At 34.2% G+C, this 25,085-nt stretch overlaps 4 protein-coding genes across 4 annotated transcripts; 2 read left to right on the top strand and 2 right to left on the bottom strand.

The window, feature by feature from the left end:
• Positions 1 to 1,456: 1,456 nt before the first annotated feature.
• LOC145575111 (putative inactive histone-lysine N-methyltransferase SUVR2) lies at positions 1,457 to 5,377 on the top strand. Its single transcript, XM_081633027.1, has 9 exons — positions 1,457 to 1,645; positions 1,782 to 1,923; positions 1,957 to 2,244; positions 2,323 to 3,272; positions 3,847 to 4,112; positions 4,264 to 4,330; positions 4,433 to 4,483; positions 5,090 to 5,183; positions 5,337 to 5,377. The coding sequence occupies exons 1-9, from the start codon at positions 1,457 to 1,459 to the stop codon at positions 5,375 to 5,377; spliced, it is 2,088 nt and encodes a 695-aa protein (XP_081489153.1).
• A 2,765-nt stretch (positions 5,378 to 8,142) lies between these two features.
• LOC145574420 (calcium-dependent protein kinase SK5-like) lies at positions 8,143 to 11,694 on the top strand. The gene is made up of 7 exons (XM_081632204.1): positions 8,143 to 8,757; positions 9,532 to 9,675; positions 9,963 to 10,115; positions 10,195 to 10,310; positions 10,824 to 10,991; positions 11,079 to 11,303; positions 11,431 to 11,694. Exons 1-7 carry the CDS (start codon positions 8,208 to 8,210, stop codon positions 11,554 to 11,556), a joined length of 1,482 nt encoding a protein of 493 aa, XP_081488330.1. The 5' UTR covers positions 8,143 to 8,207; the 3' UTR covers positions 11,557 to 11,694.
• A 204-nt stretch (positions 11,695 to 11,898) lies between these two features.
• On the bottom strand, positions 11,899 to 14,005 carry LOC145574421 (uncharacterized). The gene is made up of 3 exons (XM_081632205.1): positions 13,754 to 14,005; positions 13,503 to 13,646; positions 11,899 to 12,239 (listed from the first exon to the last, which is right to left on the bottom strand). The coding sequence occupies exons 1-3, from the start codon at positions 13,928 to 13,930 to the stop codon at positions 12,096 to 12,098; spliced, it is 465 nt and encodes a 154-aa protein (XP_081488331.1). The 5' UTR covers positions 13,931 to 14,005; the 3' UTR covers positions 11,899 to 12,095.
• A 6,543-nt stretch (positions 14,006 to 20,548) lies between these two features.
• Positions 20,549 to 22,660, bottom strand: LOC145576138 (MLP-like protein 43). Its single transcript, XM_081633923.1, has 2 exons — positions 22,416 to 22,660; positions 20,549 to 21,044 (listed from the first exon to the last, which is right to left on the bottom strand). The coding sequence occupies exons 1-2, from the start codon at positions 22,603 to 22,605 to the stop codon at positions 20,770 to 20,772; spliced, it is 465 nt and encodes a 154-aa protein (XP_081490049.1). The 5' UTR covers positions 22,606 to 22,660; the 3' UTR covers positions 20,549 to 20,769.
• Positions 22,661 to 25,085: the final 2,425 nt, after the last annotated feature.

Below are 25,085 nucleotides of genomic sequence, written 5' to 3'. Positions count from 1 at the left end.
GTATAAATTATCTTTTGGATCCCTCTTCTTTACTTCTTCAATTCCCTGTATGTTTTTCACAAGCAGTTGACTAAATGAGGAGAAATATTTGATCCTTTTGGTCATTTCTCCTCACCCTTTCTCCAATTCTCTTATGTCTATCACCTGGCATGCTGTAAAATAATATAAAAAATAGTTGGCATAAGTGTGTAATACTTGACTGGGTGGGGAGAAATTTACCTCCATGTGTATGGATTTCAGAGTTTTTCCAAATTGTTGATACATCTATTAGATAGTCTACTAGAGTATTTATACAAGGAATATTAAACTTCAAAGTTTTACTGAGGGCAATTGTCTCCAGAATTCAGCAAATGCCTTTTTAAACTTCTAAGTTCTACTGAAAGAAGTTGTCTCTGGAATACAGCAAATGCTTTTGTTAGCTTGGTCTTCTAAGTGTTCTTTGTCTTTGCATGCAACATGAGCTTTTTGCATACAAAATTGTTGTGAGGCAGGGGAGGGATAGAGGCTATCAATGACGAGGTTATGGGATCATTTGTTTATCATGCAGCGAAGGTGAGTTTTGCTTTTATTAGATGAAGAAGATTCACGTACCATATATGTCAATTTGCAACCATCTCTTGTTAGTTTCCCGTCCAGCTGTCCTGAGTCACTTTAAATGCTAGCTTTAGCCCAAAAAGATCCATTCTCTATCAAGCTGAATATTCAGTTATTCACCAATGGATTAGTGATATGATTGATATTGCCTCTGTCTTCATTTATGTACTTCATAATTTCCCCAACTTTTCCGGCACATCATTCTACAATTTAGTCATGGTTTTGGCAATTGTTTCTCTATATATTTTCCAGGGTCTCCTCTCATTTTTGTGGTGTAAACTTTAACATTCTGCTTCTGTTGGGGCTGTGGAACAATGTAGCATTTGCAGCAAGGCTGACCCCCAATTTGTGGGTTGCATTACTAACAAGATCTTCCAGTGAAGAAACTTTGCTTCCCCATTCAGTGTTAATTTTATCACCAAAATTTATTTATCTAGACAATTTGTGAAGCTCATGTAAAGTGTGTTTTAGCTTTGGTTACCAAATTGAGTTGAAACTATATATATTTCTCGCATTTTTGTGATAATGAAATCTAGACACATGGTACATTGTATTTAGCAGACACTTTACCACATCCCTCTTACGTATGATGTTTATGGATAGTCAACATGTATCCCTGACCTTTAAATATGTATTCCTTGCATAAATTTTTGAATTGATCACATAATTATGATGCTTGTTGCCAATTTGTGCCTGGTTTTTAGAAGATTCTGCATAGAAAAGGAAGAGAAGATAATGACTTAAATAACATCCTGCGAGACTTGAATAACATCCTGTGATTACAGGTATAGATCTGATGGATGCTTAGAAGACAAAGGCACAATATTCCTGTTACCTAATTTGTCAAGTATCCAGTACAAATATGAAGAATCCAAAAGTTGGTAAGGCTTTTCATGCAATGAAGTCCTTAGGAATATCACCAGAGACAGTGAAACCTGTACTTAAGCAACTTTTAAAATTGTATGACAAGAACTGGGAATTTATCGAAGCAGAAAACTATCGTGCTCTTGTAGATGCTATATTTGAGTACGAAGAAAAAAAGGAAGACAAGGTTCGTTTACTATTTCATTCTGTAATCCGTATGAATTTAGACTTTTTTTTTTTTATTTAATTCATATTGCTCTTGACTCTATAATCTATATCATTTAATCTTATCTATGCTTCTTGTAATACACACCTTTTGATAGAGAGTTGAAGTGAAGCAGGAGCCAGTGGATTGTAATGGGTCTGAGTCTGCATGTAAAAAGTTGCATGAGGATCCAGATGAGGATGAGGATGAGGCATCATCAACATTTGATAGTGATGAGATGTTGGTAGATTATAAAGAAGGTCTTCCTCAAAAAAAAAAAGATTATAAAGAAGGAAACATTCTTCCGACATCTTCCTCAAGTAAAGGACCGGACACTTCAATTTCATGTGTAGAGAACAAACAAGTTGAATTTGGTTCCTGCTCTGTTAAGCACAAAGGAAAAGGCCAGCTTTCATCGTTCAAGGTCCCTACTTCTGAGAAAATTGCGTCTGAAAGAGCCTTAAGTTTATCATGCTCTAAATTTCCCATAGATGGAGCTGCCTCTCTTCCGGTGGAATTAGAAGAGGTTTCTGCAAAGTGTCTGATACCTGTTAGCGGAAGTACCTCAACGATTCATTCAGGTATTTTCTATTGCATGAATTGATTCATACAATTTGGATAGACAGGGTATTCTAGCTGATGCTGCTGTTTTCTTGTAGTGCTTCCTGATTTAATGGAGGGTTCTTCAACAGGAAACATATCTGCAAAGTTATCCGGTTGTTTGGATCATGACAATACTAAAGAAAGTGCTACTGCTTGTAATTTTCAGAGAATTGAACACAAATTTGACATTGTTTCATTGCCCTCGGGAGATGTGAAACTCTGCTGTGTCTTGGCTCTTGGAAAAATTTCTTCTCATACACCAGATATGGATGCAGTTCTGAAATTAGTGGAAGAGGAGTTTCTAAGATCACATAAGATCACGGGCTCTCCTTTTTCATTGAAATCTTTACTCGAAGATGTTTGTAAGAGATATTGTGAATTAGCTAATGATAGTACAAATCAATCATTAGTTAGGTCAACATCTCCTGTACAAGACATAAAGGAAACTATAAACCATCAAGTTGATGATGAGAAGGAGCCCGATATTGATACCACACAGGTATTCCGAAATGGTAGGAAGCGGCCGGCCCAGCTTTATGTTGATGATATTACAAAGGGTGAAGAGAATGTGAAGGTCTCATTAGTTGATGAGCGTGGCAACAGGGAACCTCCTAAATTTTTTTACATACCAAGGAATATTATTTACCAAAAAGCAATAGTCAATATCTCTTTGGCTCGGATTTCAGATGAGGATTGTTGTCCTGCCTGTTCAGGGGATTGTCTCTCTTCACCAGTACCTTGTGCATGTGCACGAGTAACTAATGGTGAATTTGCCTACACAGAGGATGGGCTCCTTAATCCAGAGTTCTTAAAAGCTTGCTTTTCTGAGAATAAATACGTCTATTGCCAAGATTGCCCAATCGAGAGGGCTAAGAATGAGACCAAGCCTGAAAAATGCAAGGGTCATTCTGTGAAGAAGTTTATTAAAGAATGTTGGAGTAAATGTGGTTGCAGCACGCAATGTGGTAATCGAGTAGTGCAACGTGGGATCACTCGCAACTTGCAGGTAAATTTTATCTAGAATCTAACCGGTTTGCATTAATTGATTTGTTTACATATTGAACAAATTTTATGTTGGATCAGAATGTTGCAATCTGAAGCAATGCCTGAGATCTAAGTTTAAAATTCTCCCTTTAGTATGAAGTATATAAAGTATAAGAAGCAGCGGCTTACAACTTTGGTTCTAAAAAACATAAATCACTCATGTACACACACCAAAGAGAAGTTTCGTATGTATGCTTGTTTGTGCTCACATTTTCAAATGCTCTTTTGCATACAACAAACCATATTTGATATTAAGTGGCTGTTTCAACTGAGATTTTTTAAAACAAATATCTTTCAAGTCCCAAGCTGTCCTTTACTTCTTGCAACTCTTTGTTTGTTAATTGACCAGCATGTCAAATCTGCTGTTTTTCCCGAAAAATTGGACTTTTTGTACAAAATAGTTGACAGTGAACAACTAATTTTACCAAACATCATTGTGATAAACAAACTGGCAGACTCGAGTTCATTAGTTGGAAGTGTCACACCTTAATTTTCCCTTGTATCTTCATTGCTTATTATAGTGCTCTATCTTTCAGGTTTTCTGGACATCTGACGCGAAAGGATGGGGCCTGCGGACCCTGGAAGACTTACCTAAGGGTGCATTTGTATGTGAGTATGTTGGTGAGGTTGTAACAAATACAGAATTAGATGAGAGGAATAAACAAAGTAGAGCAAATGAGAGGCATACATATCCAGTTCACCTTGATGCAGACTGGGGTTCTGAAAGTATTTTGGATGATGATTTTGCACTCTGTTTGGATGCTACAAATTATGGGAACATTGGTCGATTTGTAAACCACAGGTATTATTCATGTCCCTACTAATTAAGTTTATGGTAATCTACAATGTTATATTACTGCCTTGACAATTAGAGTGAGAGATTCGATGTAATTTTTTTGCGAATTTGCTTTTATATATGTGCTGACTTGGAAATACTCGACTTTTGGACTCAGATGCCATGATGCCAACTTGTTTGAAATTCCAGTTGAAGTGGAGACTGCAGATCATCATTATTATCATGTATGTCATTTCTTATCTTCCTAAGGGAGTCATAATACATACCTTTTCTTTTGGGTTGAAGCACATCTTACATAGATTTGTTCGTATTCTATAATTTGGCAGCTTGCTTTTTTCACCACACGAGAGGTGAAAGCGTATGAAGAGCTAACCTGGGTAAGTTCGTTTTGCATGGCGATTTCCGAAATATTGTTTAGGGCCTGTATAAGTGAACTGATATTTTACAACATTTGAACTGTCCTATATAGGGTGACTTCTTATTCTTTTGAGGGTCAGTTTGTTTAGAGTCTTGAGGGGTAATTTTTGAAATTATTGAGGGTGACTTGTATATTGTCGAGAAGTAATTTATGATATTGTTGAAGGGTGACTTGATGCGCCTCAGCTGTCTAATAAATTGGGCGAGGCCTGTCCTTCCTAAGCACATAAAATTAATATGAATGAGCAACTGATTACATTGATCCAGCAGATGACTGATGTGAAAATTCAGTTTTATCAGAAATGTCATTAACTCATTATGTATTAATATGGTGATTTATGTGTTTAGCAAATTGCACCTAACACTTGGAAGAGTGACTTGAGTAAACTCTAACCTTAACTTATGAAGTTATGATTAAGGAGTGACTTATTAATTGTTGACGGATGATTTGTTACATCGTTCAGAAGTGACTTTTTAATGATATTATATTGGGATAAGAAAGTTAAAACCTTTAAAGATATGAAGTGAGATTCATATTGACTGCTTCCCTTTTTTGGTCTCTATAGGATTATGGGATTGACTTTGATGATGATCATCATCCCATCAAGGCATTTCGATGTCGATGTGGAAGCTCATCCTGTCGATTTAAGACTCGTAAAGGTTCGTTTACTCTTACTCTTGATACAGTCTTCTAGCATATGCTAGTTAGAAGTTACGAGTAACAAATTGTTGCAGTTGCAGTTGGATTAACCAACATTATAATTCAGTCTATGAATCATAATAACTAATGATTAGTGCCTTTTTTTGTTACAGGATCAAGATCAAAGTCAAGGACATCCATTTCCATTAGATGATCACCCATTGTGCATAATTTTTAGAAATGCAGATATCTCTTCTTTAGGGGGGAAGGGGGAGAGAGATAGGAGGCAACTGCAACAAATCAATCGAGGTGGCAATGCAACCCTATCAATGAAACTCTCTATAATTTTCAATTTACCCTTAATTATTATTTCAATTAATCAATTTTTAACTTGAAATTATTGACCTACAGATTTTCTTTCAATCATAATGGTGATAAACCACAGAAAATCATTCTATGAAAACTTGTGTTTATAATGCGGATTATCTTTTCGTAAAGAATTAATATCAATTAATTTAGTTGGTAAAGTATTCGTCAAATTTAATGTAAAATCCACCCCCTTTGTGCCTCTACCTGCAAGGACAAAGAAATTAAGAAATCAAGCGTAAGCTTTGCATGACAAGGACTGAATTTTTGATTTGTAGTTTTGGTGATGATTGACAATTTTATGGATTTATTATCAAAGAAGTCAAAATTAATATAAATCATAATAACGTGGGAATTGTTGAAGTATATTTGTGACTAGGACCATTCATATCAAAGAATTTGGTGAAAGTTTATCTATTTATTTATAAATAATAAAATAAGAAAAATGATATACATAGTCGTTAGGACTACATATAAGCATTTAAAACACTCTTGAAAATTGTTTAAATTTAGAAAATCATGACACACACACTAATTACACTGATCTACGCGTGTTTTTGTCATAAATTCCTAATTTTATACAATTTTTAAGAGTGATTTTAATGCTTATATATATCCCTAAGGACTATGTATAGCAATAATAGCATTACCCATAAAATAATTGGATGGATTTTTTAAACCAAAGTACGAGTACCAAACTAGCTCGTTTTTGAAATCTCCATATTTTCTTTTGCACTGTTACATGCTCTCTTCAGTCTTCACTCTCTTTTATTTGATTGTTTCTGAACAAAGTTGGTTAAGTGAATGTTGGGTTCATTTCAACACAAAATTTTAATATATTAACTTTTTAATTTTTTACTTATAGATATTAAAAAATTTATGGTCAACATTGCATTGTAAATGTAAAATTGAATAAACTTAAAGAAAACGAAGGTATTATTTTTCAGACTTGTGTATAAATCTTATGTATTTCTCACAATGATTTACACAGTCTACTAGCTCTACCACCTAAAATATTGATGTTTTAGTTTTGAGGACCAAACTTGGATTGTGAATGTTACTAGAAATATCATGACAATTATAAAAAAACTATACATATTACCATTACCGACATCCAAACATGTTTTAGCATACAAATATTTATTACCTTTCCCTGACACATAATGATCTTTTTGTTTTGGCTTTTTTTTTTTTTTAAGATCATTGTCAAAACAGGATCATTTTGAGACAGAAAGAATATCCTAGTATATATACACTTATACTATCTCCGTTACAGGTTATGTGCAACGATTAGACATTTTGCTTCTCTGCTTTATGTCAAATCGTTGCATGCACATAACCTATAACGGAGGTAATAATTAGTTCACCAATGTTAGAGACGGATAATTAGTGTCTTTTTTTTTTTTTTTTTTTTTTGACGGGGATAATTAGTGTATCATTAGTTTATTACTCCTTCAAGATTCGAAATTTTCTTAAGCCGTATACCTAATTCAGGATAAAGCAATGCCTTTATTAGGTAAATGTTTTTTTTTTTTTTTTTTTTTTGACGGTAGGTAAATGTTGAGTAAGTTAAGTTATCAATACTTAAAACTTTAAAGCGATCTAGTCAATGAACAACAACTGATTACTGATTAGAACAAATTTGGCTACTAGACGTAGTCTAGGTGCTCCGTAGCATTTTTCAAAAATAACAAATATATAAATAATTGACGTAGACATGTAGTAATGATTTGAGAGAAAATGAGGACAAAATTAATTTTTGGTTTTAAATGTCCATCCTGATATTTATCATCTTATCTTTAATTCTGTGTCTTTTGGTGTGTTTTAATTTTGGCAATGATTTTTATTTTATTTTCTTTTTATTTTTTTGGGTTAAAAAAAAAAAAAACTGATATTGTTTACTGTAAAATCATAATATTGTGGTTTATACAAATCAGCTTGCACCATGTCATCTACTCTGTAATGTACCTTTGTATAACATGTCATTTTACAAGTAGTTTTAACCCAAGGTTGTTCAAATGCAAATACTTAAGTATTTAGTGGTGCTCTTTAAAAAAAAAAGTAATTTAGTCATAGTGTTGGTTTTAAGTCTTCTAGAAGATTCGAGGACAATAGACCGTGAAAACGGCGAGTTTTTATTTTTTATTATTATTTTTTTTTTAATGGAAATTACGTTATGTATCTCAACGAAATTAAAAATGTGAAAAATTAACGTAAAAGAGCTAATTTTTGTAAAACCTAATTTCCCCCCAAAAAAAAAGTCCACATTTTATAATTATCCAACTAGTAATAGGCTCGTAGCAAGTTATCAATAAGGTTAGTGGACACGTGAATGGGTCATGACTTGCATTTAATATTCCACGTAAAAGAGTGTATGATGAAACAGTCCATGTTCATATCAACACAATTCTTATTCCAAACGAAAATTAATTATTAATTGCTTAAATAAATATACCATAAAGTTTATTTAAATCAAATTTATATAATAAGATATGTTCTTCCACTAACACTTTCTGACATTGGGCCAACTTGCTGCATCAAGTTGTTTATTAACAAAATCTTCAAACATATGACTAGTATAATTTCAAACCTGTACTAATCTCTTATTCTCTTCTACCCTTCCTGTTCTGGGTTTAACATCTTTTTTTCCTAAAGAGCACAATATCTGAACAACCACCATGACATTCAACAAGACCAACTCGGTAAAATTTTCGAAACCGACATCGATTCTTCCTTACGAAACCAAAAATGTTAATGATCTTTACACCCTAGGCAAAAAATTAGGCCAAGGTCAATATGGAACAACATACCTGTGCACAGAAAACTCCACAGGAGATAAATATGCTTGTAAGTCAATCCCCAAGAGGAAGCTTTTGTGTAGGGAAGATTGCGACGATGTTTGGAATGAGATTCAGATAATGCACCACTTAGTCGAGCACCCGAATGTAGTAACCATTAACGGTACTTATGAGGACTCCACTAATGTTCATTTGGTCATGGAGTTGTGTGAAGGTGGAGAACTGTTTGATCGAATCGTTCAGAGAGGTCAATATACCGAGAGAGGGGCTGCTAAGTTGATGAAGACTATCATTGGTGTAGTTGAAGCTTGCCATTCATTGGGGGTTATTCATAGAGATCTCAAGCCTGAGAACTTCTTGTTTGAAAGTACTGCAGAGGATTCTTCTCTTAAAGCTACTGATTTCGGCCTTTCTGTGTTTTATCAGCCAGGTGTGTTTTGCAGCTTTCCTAGTATTTTTACTTCTTTGCACTGTTTTGCTGAAGGTTGATAACTGCAATACAATTTTTTATCATTAAAATCAATGTATCCCAGTTAATCAAAGGAATTGAAAATAGCAAATTTGGTTTTCAAACAAGTACTTAACAATGGCAGAGTTTTTTTTTTTTTTTTTTTTTTTCCTTTTTTCCTGTTTACCTTAGCATAGAAAGATCAAATCAAAGTGAAAGGAGCTAAATTAGTAAGACTATACATCATAGATCAAGTTTAATTTTATTGGTTTGAACCCAAAGACATCTTCTTGAGTTTCCCAACTTAAAAGCACGTCCCAAGTAAAAAATTGTGTTTAACATATGAAAATAAAATAATGTCTTCAACAAAGTTCCAATAGGCAAGTTGCATAAAACTAGCACTATTTCACATTCTGTTCTGTGTTCACATTAACTGAATATATCGTAATCTGTATAAATTTTAGTTTGATACCGTTTTCCTTCTCGGGAAACGGATAAGATCAGAGACAGAAAACTATACATGAGATACTAATTTTGGTACCTCGCAACCATCACAAGTTCACAACCAACAAAAATACCACCGCAATCATTTCAGGTACCACAATATACCACCACTCCAAGTACCCATATGAGATAACGCTATACCAACCTTCTGCATCCGGTATTAAAAGCTTTTGTCCTTTCCGGGGGTTTTCCAAACATTCCTCTGACTAATAGTCTAATACTACTCTATTTGCACTCTCTTGTGTTTTGAAGGTGATACTTTCAGTGATGTTGTGGGGAGTCCTTACTATGTTGCACCAGAAGTATTGAACAAGCTATATGGCCCAGAAGCAGACGTTTGGAGTGCAGGTGTTATATTGTACATCTTACTCAGTGGAGTTCCACCTTTTTGGGCAGGTAAACAAAGGCCTAGATTCAGGGGATCCAACAGTATTTACTAAGATAAGTTGCCAATTCAGCAAGAGGCCAAAAACTATAAATAAAAAATAAAAAAAACCTGCAACATCTGCAAATTTTTCTACGTTTTGGCTGAATTGTGCTTATACGCATTTTTGGAGAAATCTTGTATGGAGAGAGTCTGGAATAACTTGTAAAACCAGAGTGACCTTATTTCTGTATAGTATCACAATAAATTAGTGTGAGACTGTTTCAACTAAATCTCACTCTTAATTGTGGTTATGCAGAAACTGATGCAGGAATATTCAGGCAAATATTGAGAGGAAAGCTTGATTTTGAGTCGCGACCATGGCCAAGCATCTCAGAGGATGCCAAAGATTTAATAAGAAATATGCTTCAAAGAGATCCCAGAAAGAGGTTCACAGCCTATCAAGTGCTAAGTAAGACATCTCTTCCAACAAGCTTTTAAAGATGTAGCATAATTAAGGATGAATAAGTACTAGTGTTTGTTTCAAACAGGTCATCCGTGGATAGTTGATGACACAAAAGTACCTGACAGGCCTCTTGATTCAGCTGTTTTGTCTCGCCTCAAGCACTTTTCAGCCATGAACAAGCTTAAGAAGATGGCCTGCCGGGTAAAACTCGATCTATACTGTTAAAAAATTCAAGATTCCTGTACTTTATACTAGACTAAGCCCAAGAACCAAGTGTCACTTTCCATTAGAAAATTATGGGGAGGGCTGCTACGTTGCAGGATTTAGTTACAGTACTTACAGGTCATTTATATATCACTGACAATTAAGTCCGTTAAATTGATTTTAGGTCATATCAATCCAATATAACATTACTAAAAATCATGCCTTAATAGTCCGAGGCCTACCTTTTTTTTAGTTTATGCATATTTTACTGAGTCATGGTACTCCCTGTGCCTTTAACAACAGATATCTTAGGTTAATGGTTTGGGTTATAGACTTATAGATATCATTCAAACCCTAAATATTTAGGATATATGGAAATGGGTCTTAAGACTCAAGTGATTTGGATTTAGAATAGATTTCTAAATTAGAAGATACTAAAATTTAACCACTGAATTTTCTGGCGCAAGCATACCATCATAGTTTTAGAGAGAATAATTATGTCTTTTACAGGTCATAGCTGAGAGACTCTCTGAAGAAGAAATTGGTGGTTTGAAGGAGCTATTTAAAAAGATAGACAAAGACAGAAGCGGAACTATAACATTTGATGAGCTAAAAGATGGCCTACTACGGGTTGACTCAAAGATAAAGGAATCTGAAATTGAGGATCTCATGCATGCAGTAAGAGCAATCAACTACATAAGAAAGCATATATAATTCTCATACATATTCATTAATGGCTACTGAGTAAGGGTTACCAATTGGCAGGCAGATGTGGATGACAATGGAACAATAGACTACGGAGAATTTGTCGCAGCAACCCTGCACCTGAACAAGTTGGAGAGAGAGGAGAATTTGGCATCTGCATTCGCATACTTTGACAAAGATGGCAGTGGTTATATAACCATTGATGAACTCCAGCAAGCCTGCATCGATCTTGGACTCAATGATCATCACCTAGAGGAAATGATCAAGGAGATTGATCAAGATAATGTGAGTAATTATTATAGTACAAAAAATTATGGAAATATAAAATTTGACAATATTATACAATTGCTAAAGTATTTCCCTGCTTAAAACAGCACTACCTGAGTACTAACATGAGACTGATGTCTTTCAGGATGGCCAAATAGATTATGCAGAATTTGTTGCAATGATGAGGATGGGCAATGGAAAAGGTGGGAGGAAAACAACGAGAAGCATTATAAATTGGGAAGATGCTGCTGAATTTCTTGAGGATTCATAGACAAAATCTAGCAGTTAGCACCATTGGATTTTAGCAGTTACTTCTTATTATTACAGAAATTGACTGAAACTAACCATAGGATCTTTCAGTCTCCTGATGATGTCTGAATTTTGCACTTTCATTTACAGTGTCTTTGTATTCGACTTTATTGTCAGTCCTGAATCTGATAGAGTTCAGAAATCTGAAAACCTAGCTGAGTTACTGCACACCAATAATGGTCTGCATGATATCTGAACTTTGAACACAGTATTTGTTCAATACCACGTACATGTTGCCTCGAAAAAAAAATGATCAGAGAATATATATATATATATATATATTACACTCAACAAGAACAGAAAATGGATGTAAGACTTCATATTAAACATATATATGTAAATGAGCATCAATCTTAATAAAGACAAATGTTACATAAAAGTACTTGAGGGCATCATTATACTAGATGATCTTAATGTACTGTACATACGTGTTATTTAATTTCGCAATAGATGACATACATAGAAAGAGCTAGTACAAAAAGGACATTTCCAAATAAAGAGCTACAATTTGCTGGATACAGGAAGGTACTTGGTGTGCCGTCCCTGAGCTATGATCTTTCCGCTTGCCTTCTTCCTTAATTCTACACTAATAACAGCAAGGGACTTCCCAACACGTAGAGCCTTGCCTTCAACTTCAATCTCTTCCTGAATAAATCAAAATTGAACATAGATGTATCAGTAATACATCACTAGGATTCACTGAATTAAAAAAGTAAATCAGATAGCACAGACTTATGAAATGCATAAAAGCCAAAGCTAAGTGAGATCAAAACCTGACTATCATAACTTTCCAAGCATCAGAGCATGTGAGTGATATCTCTTAACATATTAAAACTTTTTGAACATTATCAAAATTATGAGAAGAAAGCAGCAAGTCATATACTCATTGGCCAGCAAAAAATAAAAGACATCTTTAATAGTTTGATCAATGCATGGAAGAAGTAAACAATGCCTCTAGGTTACTTGGACCAGAACATCCAAGCCCCAACATACGGAAATCTAAGATATATATATGACATCTAAATTCTAGATACTTAAAAAATTCATATCTAACCCTCAAATCTACATCCATATAATCGCTTTCTTTCTATATCCAGGTAACACAGCAACAGCCACATGACCCTCAAAACCTACAAGGAAGATAAAAGTAACAAATCTCATTTTCACTCTGACCAGCAACACACCATATCAAGAGTACTTAATTAAACATCAGTCTGACAAATGGTTTCCACACAGAATAAGTAAATAAATCTATGTAGAAGCCATCATATTATAACACCCGAAAAGACGTAGAATAAACTCCTTAACCTGTCACCCCTTCTTAGTAACTTGAGTAATCAACCCCCCACATACAAGCTTTCATAACATACAATCAGTAAGTTGTAGCTAGCCTACTTTGTTTCTGATCAAGAGAAAAAAGTAGCCAGAGGTTCCCTTCATCCCTTGCTTGCTTACCCAACAAAACGGTTTAACTTTCTTACTAGCAATGGACTACAATAACAGAAAGAAACAAATCTTATTCACTATTGTATAATCTATAATTATAACTTATAAAAAGGGATTTTCCCTCTTCAATCTTCCATTGAATGATGAATCACTTCAAGCACCGACAATTAACGAAAACTCGAAAACCCTAAATTTTATCAGCCAGGAAACAATTAAAGCCTTAACAGCACCCTTATTGAACTAAATCACCATTAAAATCAGAAAAATCAACAGTAGATCAATCTTCATTGATTATAAAATCACTCCAACAAGCTCAACCCCAACATTCCCACAAGGCCACAATACAGTGTGTCAAAACATCAAAAAATACAGAACACATACAAATTCCAATTAATCGATACAAATTAAGCAATAAAAATCCAACAAATTTACGAATTTTCCCCAAAAATACCATCAACATACATCAGGAAGCGCAGCATCAAGGTAGGAAACATTGATCTCAACAGAAACACCAGTAGACGGAGCTCCAACAGTGAAAACAACAGCCGAACCCACCAAATCCACCAAAGACGCAATTGCGCCACCATGAAGAGTATTCGCAGTATTCTGCAATTTCATCCCCAAATCAATTTCGGCAATTCAGGTCAAATCAAAAACCGTAATTACAAAATCAAGCAAAATTTATCATAAAAATTGAAGAAAGAAATACGAACCAGGAGACGTTGAGGAACATTGAAGGAGCAGAGAATACGACCATGTTCGATTTGATCAATGCGAAGACCATGAACGATGAAAGCGTCGAAAAATCTCAAGGGAAGTTTGTGGATTTCTGTAGGTTCATCTTCTTTACCTGGTTTTTCCAAGTAATTCTTAATCGTCTCGAACTCCATTATTTCTCAGTTTCTCTCCTCAAATTAATACTATCAGCCTCAGAATTCCGAGTTAACTAGACCGATGTGTGTTAATAAACCAATTAAGGGGAAAGGATGATAAACAGTTGCGTAGGTCCCGCTAACCCAGGTCCCTAGGTCGGGTTAGCCCGTAAGGGGTTCTGATCCGATATGACCCTCCTCAAACGATCTAACTTACTAAAAAGGGAAACAAAGATATGTAGTTGTGTTAATGTTTCGTGATATAATGCTCCTTAGAATTCGGGCAAGTATTAGAAGACGATGGGAGTAGTCCGGAGTACTACTAATACCGGTCAACCATTACTATTATTAAACAAAACTACTATTTGCTTTTATTTACCTTTATTAAGCGGCTGTCTCAATTAAATGAGAAAATACGAGTTTATTTTTGAGGTAAACAATTTTTTTAATCACATGACAAGTATGGTAAATAATAAAATAAATAATAAATAAATTACATACTATTAAAAGCGAATCTAAAGCGACACTTGACAATGTATTATTAAAAAAATTTCCGCCAAAATTACTTTCTAAAAAAGAATCATTGCTATATAAAAATAAGGTTACATTTAGATTATAACTACCTTTTATTTTTTATTTTTTAATATCTAAAGTAAACCTCTTAAAATATCAACTTGCACATTATTACTACGGGTTATTTCACCAAATGCCACTAAGTACTTAAAAAATTCACCAAAATTCACCAAATGCCATTAATGACTACCGTTAACTCCGTTAGTCATTAAGATTAAATTTTGACACGTGTTATAATATGATTGGTTCATTTTAATTATTTATTTTAATTAATAAAAATAATATATTTTTTTTCTTCATTTTCGTGGCAAAAATTGCTTGGGTATAGTTTTGGGGGTCATTTTGAATCTTTATGGGTACAAATTAAGCTCAAAATTGACAAAAAAATAACGTAAATGCTCTGTTTTGTGTGTTGAAAAATATTTCAATTAGCGTGTCGTTATTTTTTAACCACCAAAATGGGTAAGGTTTTGGGGGTCATTTTGACCCTTTATGGGTACAAATTAAACTCAGAATTGACAAAAAAAAAATAAAATAACATAAATGCTCCGTTTTGTGTGTTGAAAAATATTTCGATTAGCGTGTCGTTATTTTTTAACCATCAAAATTGATCGGGTAAGGTTTTGGGGGTCATTTTGATTCTTTATGGGAACTAATTAAGCTCGGAATTGACTAAAAAATAACATATATGCCCCGTTTTGTATGTCGATATTGTAATTTTTTTTCGGAAATAAATGTGAAACAAGGTATTTACGTTTTTTTTTGCCAATTTCGAGTTTAATTTGTATTCATAAAGGGTCAAAATGACCCCCAAAACCTTACCCGAACAATATTCGTCACGAAAATCGAAAAAAAGTATCATTTTTATTCATTAAAATAAATAATTATTGTGTATTAATTTTAAAAAGTAATGGCATTTGGTGAAATAATTTTCCAAAGTAATGGCATTTGGTGAAATAAGAATTGCATTAACGGAAAACTAACGTCCATATGCTATTAGTGGCACGAGGTGTCATTGTATTGTTTGTCAGTGACATTTGGTGAATTTTGAAAACTTTGATGGCATTTGGTGAATTTTGTAAGTACTAGTGGCATTTGGTGAAATAGTCGTTATTACTATTATTACATATAATAAGATTTTTTTTTTCTAACATTTTTTATTGTTTTAATATATATGTAATGCGTTATGATTCAATTTTTTTATAAATTTATTTTTTATTATAATTATTCAACATTCGTACATTGTACTGGATTTAACTTAGTTTTTCTTAAAAGCGGGTCCCACAATGATGATAACTGGATAACGTCGTGGATTTTGTACCAAAAACATCTTCTTCTCTATCTGTTCATTTTTTGTCTATCACAAAGATTAACCTATGTTTTCTCTAAGCAATCATACTAACACGGAGTACTACTATTACAAATTTTTTTAATTTGTTTTGTTTGAAATAAGTCAATAAACATTTTGGGACAGAAGAAGTAATAAATAAATTTGTTCCGTATGTTCTATTGTGTATTAAAGAACCAAGTAGAGCAACTATGTAGATGAGGCTCACAGAATTGCATATTACTCCGTATACTGTATTATGTTGTACTCCGTATAAAGTAAACAAAACTTTCATAAAAGCACAAAGGAAAGCATATGTTACATCATGGAGGGAGGAAACCCCTCTTTTGTAAATTAGTTCAAGCGTTCAACAAACATAAACATAGGAACCTAAAAGGAAATTGACTGCTACAAGATTACAGCCTACAACATAAATTGCCGAGAACAGAAAATAAAGCGAAGATAATAACAGTAGATTTGAGATGGGTAGCAGCAGCTTAGATGTGATGACTGCAGCAGAAGAAGCTCACCAATTCTGATTAACTCTGAGTAAACAAAACAACATAATGGTATGCAAGCTATATACCAACAAATATGACCAGTTATAAATTTATGATGTTACCATAATAAGTTTAGCAAAAAGAAAAACAAGTAATCACATTAAGCAAAGTCATATATTATAAGTATAATTTTTTTTTTTTTTTAAAAAAAAGGATCATTATATCTTGGGACAGACAAAATGCATAGCTTAGCAACTTCTTACTCACAAATTACACTCTGGAGGTCACGGCAAGATAAATGAGGTACTAGCATCACGTGTCCATCGAAATTACACAAGAGAGTACATCAATCTATTAAGAACAACTGGGTCAAAAAAAAAAATCTATTAAGAACACCACTTGAATATTCATTATTCAAGGTCTAAATTCTATGCAGTCACATTAATTTTGTTTTAATTAATAAACTTCTGAAGCAGGTCCTTGTTTGAGGCACTTAAGTTATCAGAAGACAAAGACCAACAAACAATGAGAAAGTGTCTGCATCAGCTTCAAATCCTTTTCCAACCATAAGATCACGATAGTATATAGCATTTGACAAGTCATTATTGAGTATATAACCTCTGATGATCGTATTATAGGTTCGATCATTAGGGGGGCAACCATCTTCGTCCATTATCCTCAACACTTGACCAACTTCACTCATGAGCCCTTCCTTGCAGAAGCCTTTGATCAATATAGTCAGGGCCGTCCTAAACATTTTGGGGGCCCTGTGCTATTTTCTTAAGTCACAAATAATATTTGAAGTTCTCTAATTCATACGATACATTCATAATTATTTAAAAGACTAGATAGATCACTTTTAAAATGTAGATATAGAAAATACGAAATATATTATGCAGAGGCAACTATTCAAATTTTGGGAAAAAAAAAAAGAAAAAGAAAAAAGAAAAAAAAAAGCCTAAAAAACTTGAAGAAACTCATACGGAGTAATACTTTGAAGAAAAAGAAATTAAAAAAAAAAAAAAAAAAAAAAAAAATTCAATAGGCAGCGAGAATCGATCTTTGGTCCGTAGCAATCTTCTAACAAGCTTATACCACTATGCCAAGTAAAATAACATGATTTTTTAGGCGTTGATTCATAATCATACTATGCTTGTTTGTCAGACTTTTGGGGCCCCAAAAATTGTGAGGCCCTGTGCTATTGGGCTGTTTGCACAGCCTAATAGCCGGCCCTGAATATAGTGTATGTTATAACATTAGGTTGCAGACCCTTTGATACAAGATCGGAAAAGAATTTTGCCGCATCTTCAAGCTGTCCAGCCTCACACAAGTTGTTCATCAGGATATTGTATATCATAATTCCAGGCTTAACACCATTATCCTCCATATCTTCGAGTAATTTCACTACCTCGTCAAGCCGTGCACTTTTGCAAAGGCTGTCAAGCAAGGAGGCATAGGTGATAACATCTGGAGTAATTCCAAGAGCCCGCATTTCCTTGAACAGCTTACACGCAAATGGTAGTCTATTGGCTTTGCACAGCCCATCAATAAGAGTGTTATAGGAAACAACATCAGGAGCTATCCCTCTCCGAAACATCTCATAGAATATATTTAGGGCCTTGTCAATGTTTTTAGCCTTGCAATATCCATTAATCATAGTATTAAAACTGACAAGATTAGGCTCCCAACCATTTTCAGCCATGAGATGAAGTAGATTCTCTGCATCTTCCATCTGACCACGCAAACAATAACCATCAAGTAACGCACTATAAGTAATGATGTTTGGAGTCAAACCTCTTTCAATCATGTGCTGTAGAATATCATTACAAAACATGTCAACCAGCATGTTGTAGGTCTGATAATCTGGAGCTATGTTGCTCTCTAACATCTCAGTCAACACACGCTGAGCCTCATCCCCAGAGCCGGAATTGTAGAGGCCTCGAACCAAAGAAGTATAAGTGACAACATTGGGTTTAATGCCCTCAGTTTTCATGGAGGAAAACAGGTCTAGGGCCTGTTGTAACAACCTGTCCTTGCAAAGACTATCGATGATAGTGTTGTACATAACAATGCCAGGCTTAAAATGAGATCGAGATTGCATTTTGTTAAGAAAAGTGAGAGCAGACGCACTATCGCCAATCCTACAAAGTCCTTTGACAATAGTATTATACATAATTAAGTCGGGTTGGAAACCAAGCTTGACAATTTGATTCGACAAATGAGCAGCTTGGGGTAGCTTATCACAGTGAACATAGCCGTTAATTAAGGTGTTAAAAATGACAGAATCAAGGGGGAAATCATTAGAAGGAATTTATAAATTAGAATCCATTAACAGTACAAGATTCCGTGGGAACGGACCGTACAAACATATTCCGAACAACCACTAAACCACGAGTAAGAGTGAGAATATCTCAACTTCTCAAGTGGTTAAAGTCCTCTCCCAGTTTCAAGAAATCTTAGAATCGATTATCATCACTCATCCATGTGACTTTCTTAACACCAAAAAAACAAAATTGTGCTCTATAACTCATTTGTCCTAAAATAATGAGTTATTTCCGTGAAAATTAGTGAAATAACTTGTTAACAAGCAGACCCGAAAAGTGTATCTAAACCCGATATGACCCGACCTGAAATCAACTCGAGACTCAAATTAACCCAATATTTGAGACTTGAACTCGAAATAACGCGGCTCGAAAATGACCTGATTATAACCTGCAAATTATTGAATTGAACCAAACCCGACTCGAACCCAAAAATCACCCTAACTCATTTTAACCCGATAAAACCCGAATTAAACCCGATCTTTATTCACCCGACAAGAATGTAACTCGACTTGTCATTGACCCGACCTAGACCCGACTCAAACCCGATATATAAGATATATGACTTGACGTGACTCGACTCAAGCATGATCCAACCCGACCCGCATAGGTTACGACATTGACCTGACCTGAGTTGACCTAACACACACTAACCCGACCCATTTACCCGAACTGATAGCTCTAGCTAGATCTCTTCTCCCAATTACAGAAGATCTTGAGATTGATTCTCAACACCCGCTCTTGTTTCTCTCTAAAGACCCAAAAAAAATACCAATTTTTTTCTCGATTAAGTTTCATTAAACTTCTCACAAAATGAATGTTATCACTACAGTATATACTTAAGTTAAGTACTGTACACATTTTCCCTCAAAAAAAGAAAAAGTACTGTACACATTTATTATATACACCTTCTATTCGTCACATTTTGGACATTATTGTAATTATGCTTGCATTTTTAATGTTGAACACTGCTTGCATTTTTAATGTTGAACACTGTTAAAACTTCACGTTGCAATTTTTAAAATAAGGAGTATAAAATTTTATACTTCCTCTGTTCTTTTTTTTATTGTATAATAAGATATTTCACGCTTGTCAATGCATTTATGCTATCAATATCTTCAATTATACTTTGTAAAAATTATAAAAATTTGATATTTGAAAAGTGGAGTTCGATACGAATCTAACTAGATCCCACATGACTATATTTTTCCTAATGTATAAATCACAATTGATGGTCAAAGAAAATAAAGTGAATAGTGTAAAAGTCCTAATGGTACAATAAAATAAAACGGAGGAAATAATTTATTTGATAGATTAATTAAAAATGTAATAAATGGTCAAACATATACTCCGTCTTTATCATTACATAACTACTCGTATTTATGTAATTTCTTCCCCTGTCCCTTATTAATATTCTCTTTTGGCCAAAATTTTGTCCCAAAATGTTCACCCCCATTTGCTCTTTTCAACAATCATTAATATTAATTTTTTACCAAAATTATCTCCAGTTTACAATAATAGTTGTGCAAATTTAAATTTTCCAATGTAAATTTTGCTTTTTCATGTATTTTTACTACTTTCTCTCTACTTTTTTGCATAACCAATGTAAATTTACTTTTTTTTAAATGTACTTAACTACTTCTTATTTATGTTTATTAATTCCCATAAAAAATGCTCATAAGAGACTATTATTATGAGATGGAGGGGGTATGTTGAAACTAAACAGAATGCCCAAAATTATAGGACATGCATGCAAAAATGAAGATATGGGATCGGAGATATCGTACAACGAATTTAGTTTCATACCATCTCAATTACTTAATAATATTACTCGTATTAGATTAATTACTATCAGATCAGAACTAAATTATAAAACATGACATATATTTAGTATTTTGGCAGACATTAAAAATGCATATAACAAATACAGCTTAGAACACAGTATAGTAATAATACATATGGTCATATGGATAATCAAGGATTGAATACATGCATGCATGCATCATATGCATGCCTTATTTTGTAGCAATATTTTTCACAATTAACATTAAAACACATAAATAACATGGAAACCATGCTACTTCTTACAAAATTTAAATGTATATGGTGTATGTAATAACATAATTATTAATTTGTTTACTTTTGGCCATGGTGATGATCATTGACGCGTTTGATAGCATCTAGCCAGGAGTCGAGCAGAGCAGATGGTTCAGGAACATCGGGATGCTTCTTTTCATACTCTAAACTCCATTTAACTATGTTGGTTTCTTCATCCTTGGGTATCACCTGGCTTGCTCCATAGATGGTCTTGTAATCGTCCAAGAGATCGCCTTCAATCACTTGGTACTTTACATACTTCTTCTCCTCATCAACCTCTCTAAGTACAGTCTTTCCCTTTTGAGGCTTTCCAGCTAAAACCATAATAAATATTATAAATTACATTTTTAGTACTTTGTGAAACTATATATATCGAAATTATAATCACTAAAAACAACTTACTATAAATTAAATTTTGGATTTTTTTGTGAAAAATTACCTTTTATATACAACTTTTTGTGAAAAACTACCTTTTAAAAAATTTGTTGTAAATGACTACCTCTTTAAAACCAAATGTTGTAAAAGACTATCAGTTGCCGGAATCTCGCTGTTGACTTTTTACTCCGACGTTGACTAGATCATCCCCACCCCCTCCGCCTCCCTTTTCCAATTTCCGACCACCCCCACCCCCTGCAGCCCTCCTTTTAGCCATCCTTACCCCTTCTTGCAACCCTCAAACAAATTATCAACTTCCGGCCACTCCCCTCCTTACCCCCACTTCCATTTCCGGCAGCCATTTCCATACCAACCTCCCTTTACTGCTCATCCTTTCCCCGAACACCTCGAAACCCCTCCTCTTTCCCTCGCTTCTTGATTTCAGGCCACCCCTCAAACAAATTATCAATTTCTGGCCAAATTTCATCTTACCCACACATATCTCACCCTCGAAATCCCGCCCACCCTCCTTCGGCCCCCTCGAAAACCTTACCCTTTTCGATTTCTGAATTTTGGGTTTTTTTTTTTTTTTTGTGAATTTTAGGTTTCAGAGACATTGAAGTATGGTTTTAATGGTGGTTGTGGGGAAAAAGGGGTAAGGACGACTAGGTAAAAGGAGGGTTGCAAGAAGGGGTAAGGACGGCTAGGGAAAAGGAGGGCTTGCAGGGGGTGGGGATGGTCGGAAATCGGAAAAGGGAGGTGGAGGGGCAACAAGCGCAACAACTAGCAGGGGTTAGGGTAGTCGGAAACTGGACAAAGGGAGGGGGAGGTGACGGCGAGGGAGGGTGGTCAAAAACTAGAAAAGGGAGGAGGAGGAGGAGGAGGGGGGTGGGGGTGGTCGAAAACGGGAAAAGCCGCCAAGTGGTCTAGTCAACGCCGAAAAAATGAGTCAACGGCGAGATTCCGGCAAGTGGTAGTCATTTACAACTTTTTTTAAAAAAGAGGTAATCATTTACAACAAATTTTTTGAAAGGTATTTTTGATTTTTTTTCACAAAAGGTTGTATATAAAAGGTAGTTTTTCACAAAAAATCATTAAATTTTAAATGTTTTATCAAGATTGTAATAGATTGAACTAATCATCTATAAGAATTAAATTTTTAGTATTGTGTGAAACCATATATATCAAAATCACTAAAAACAGCTTATAAATTAAATCTTAAACGAACGTTTTATCAAGACTAAATTGAAACATTAAAACGAATTATTGAACTAGACTGTATAAAATTATTGGAATAGAATTGAAGTTACCTAAAGTGTAGTTCCAAGTATGTGTAGAGCCAACTTTGCCATGGTCACCCTCGTGCAAGTCAACACCGTGCACAAAATGAGGGGCAGCATGAGAAATATGATGAGGTTTATTCTTAATTATGTCATGGTGGACATCTGCACCACTTGCTCTAATCTCAACTTCACCCTCAAGCTTACGTAAACCACTCATGTTTTCTCACTGCGGTATCTAAATGCTCGAATTGAAATATGTATACCCACATTATACGAGTAGCTGCGCTATTTATAGATTCGAGATAGTCGAGATATTAGGTACAGTACTCATATGTATACTTGTATTTTATTTTTTTTAAGATAAGATGAAAGATCATACTAAATCGGCATCTCTCACAGGTTAAACTAGCCCAACTTTGTAGGTCAAAACTTGAAAATGAAGGGGGAAGATAAAGGAATCCCTCTACTCCCAAACAAATGTAGTTGGTGGGGTTTAAACTTGTGACCTTAAAGTTACAAGGTGAGTTCCCTGCCAACACCATTAAACTTTGCTTGGTGTATGTATATATAGTTGTATATGACAAGTCCAAATACAGAGTATTATGTTCCACAATTGGTACGTATTTCTCATGTACTCTTGTACTACCTTCGTCTTTTTTATTATTATTATTTAGTTGTCACATTTTGACTTCTGCACTATTCACACTTCCCTTTAACTGTGTTTTGTGCTTTATACGTAATGAAAGATATATTCACGTGGAATCTTGTTAGATTCGTCACAATATAAATATTTTCAAAATATTGACTTTTCATAATTTTTGCTTATTGGTAATTAAAATTATTACTCCCTCCATGCTATAATAAGTGTTACACTTTAACCGACACACAGTTTTAGGCAAATTAATTGACTTAAATAAAATAAGATGTAAGTAGGAATATTTAGAGCTTGGAGTATTAAAAAATTGTGAAGAACGAAAGTATGGTTAATATTTTATTTTGCAGAACCCGGCCTATTATATGGATCATCACCTTTCCAACATAGTCAATGATGTTGCTAAAATTCTGCAGAGGGAATGGATTGTTACTGTGTTCCATGTGAAGAGAAATGCAAATAAGCTTGCTCACGGGATGGCTGAAATTGGGAGGCTTCAAGATGATGACCTGGTGTACCATTTCCGCTGGCCTCCTACACTCACGGCATCCTACACAAAGGAGCTGGCCAACACCATTGCCATGGCAGGTGGCAGCTGACTCCTTTGTTTCAGCCCTTCTTGAGCTTATAAGCTCCACTTACTAATCATAATCTTCCGACGCTTTTAGTTTACCTTCTGTCTTTTATTTTTATGTTTGTTTTGGCTAGTTCAGGAACCATGGCTGCAATTTTCAGTTGTTGTAGCAGCATGGTTGCCTTCTTTTGTCTTCAATCTCTGGATATCCTCGATGCTTTAAGCATCTATATACTTCCTCTATTCTTTTTTTATTGCACCATGAGAGATTTCACGCTTATCAATGCATTTTTTAGCTATAAATATCTTCAATTATACTTTTGTAAAAATTATAAAAAAATTGATATTTGAAAAGAAGATTTTGAGACGAATCTAACTAGATCCCACATGACTATATTTTTCCGAATGAATAAATCACAAATGATGGTCAAAGAAAATTAAGTGAATAGTGTAAAAGTCCTAATGGTGCAATAAAATAAAAACGGAGGAAGTATAATTTATGTTCCTTTCCTTGTTAAAAAAAAGGGTTAATATTTTATTTAAAAAATGATGAATGTAAGAGGAAAGAATTGAAGTAATAGCAGTGAGTTTAAGTGGGGACCATGAAAAAAAAAAGTATAACACTTATTAAAAGACAGTCGCATTTGATAAGAATTAATTACTTAATTATTATTATTATTATTATTATTATTATTATTATTAAAATATATATATATTTACCAATTACATGTTGACACGAGTTAGGTAACTTGTTATAATAAGTTAGATGACCGATTGAGACTATGAGAAACAAATCCACATTTAAGTTGGGATTATTAAAAAATAATTCAAAATTATCATTATTTTAAGCGGATAAGATAAAGTTCGGTTTATTCTAAACAATTTTTCCAAAGGCAAATTTTTATATGTGATTGGCCTCATCGTGTGTCCGAGGTTAATTATAAGGGCTTATTCATTTGGACAAGGGTTACTGGTAGGGGTTACTACTTACTTGTATTCAGAGGTTACTCGTTTGGCCAGAGGTAACTTTTAAGGATTACTTATGCTGTTATGCAAGGCAGCAGGGTTACTTATTTAAGGGTTATTCGGTTGGTCAGGAGTTACTCTCACACAGAAAACGCGCTAACTGATTGAGTAAGTAAACCCTACACGTAACCTATATATATAAGTAACCCATGAATAAGTAACCCCTACAAGTAACTCATATACAAGTAACCTCTGAATAAGTAACCCCTACAAATAAAACCCTGAATAAGTAACTCATACAAGTAACCCATATATAAAGAAACTCTTACAAGTAATCTCCGCCACACGGTGTGGCCAGCCACACAGAAAAACTGTTGTTTTCCAACATTAGTTTGCTTAGTTAGCATTAATTATTGTTATAAACATATCGGAACACTTTACAAAAAGTAAGTAATATTGATTTTCAAAATTTATTTGGTGAATGGGGAGTTTGTGGATGCTAATA

This window comes from Chenopodium album, chromosome 13 (genome assembly GCF_948465745.1).
Source record: "Chenopodium album chromosome 13, dcCheAlbu1.1, whole genome shotgun sequence".
NCBI lineage: Eukaryota > Viridiplantae > Streptophyta > Magnoliopsida > Caryophyllales > Amaranthaceae > Chenopodium > Chenopodium album.
The sequence above is the reverse complement of the archived record's forward strand: the minus strand, read 5'-3'. Positions and strand labels throughout refer to the sequence as shown.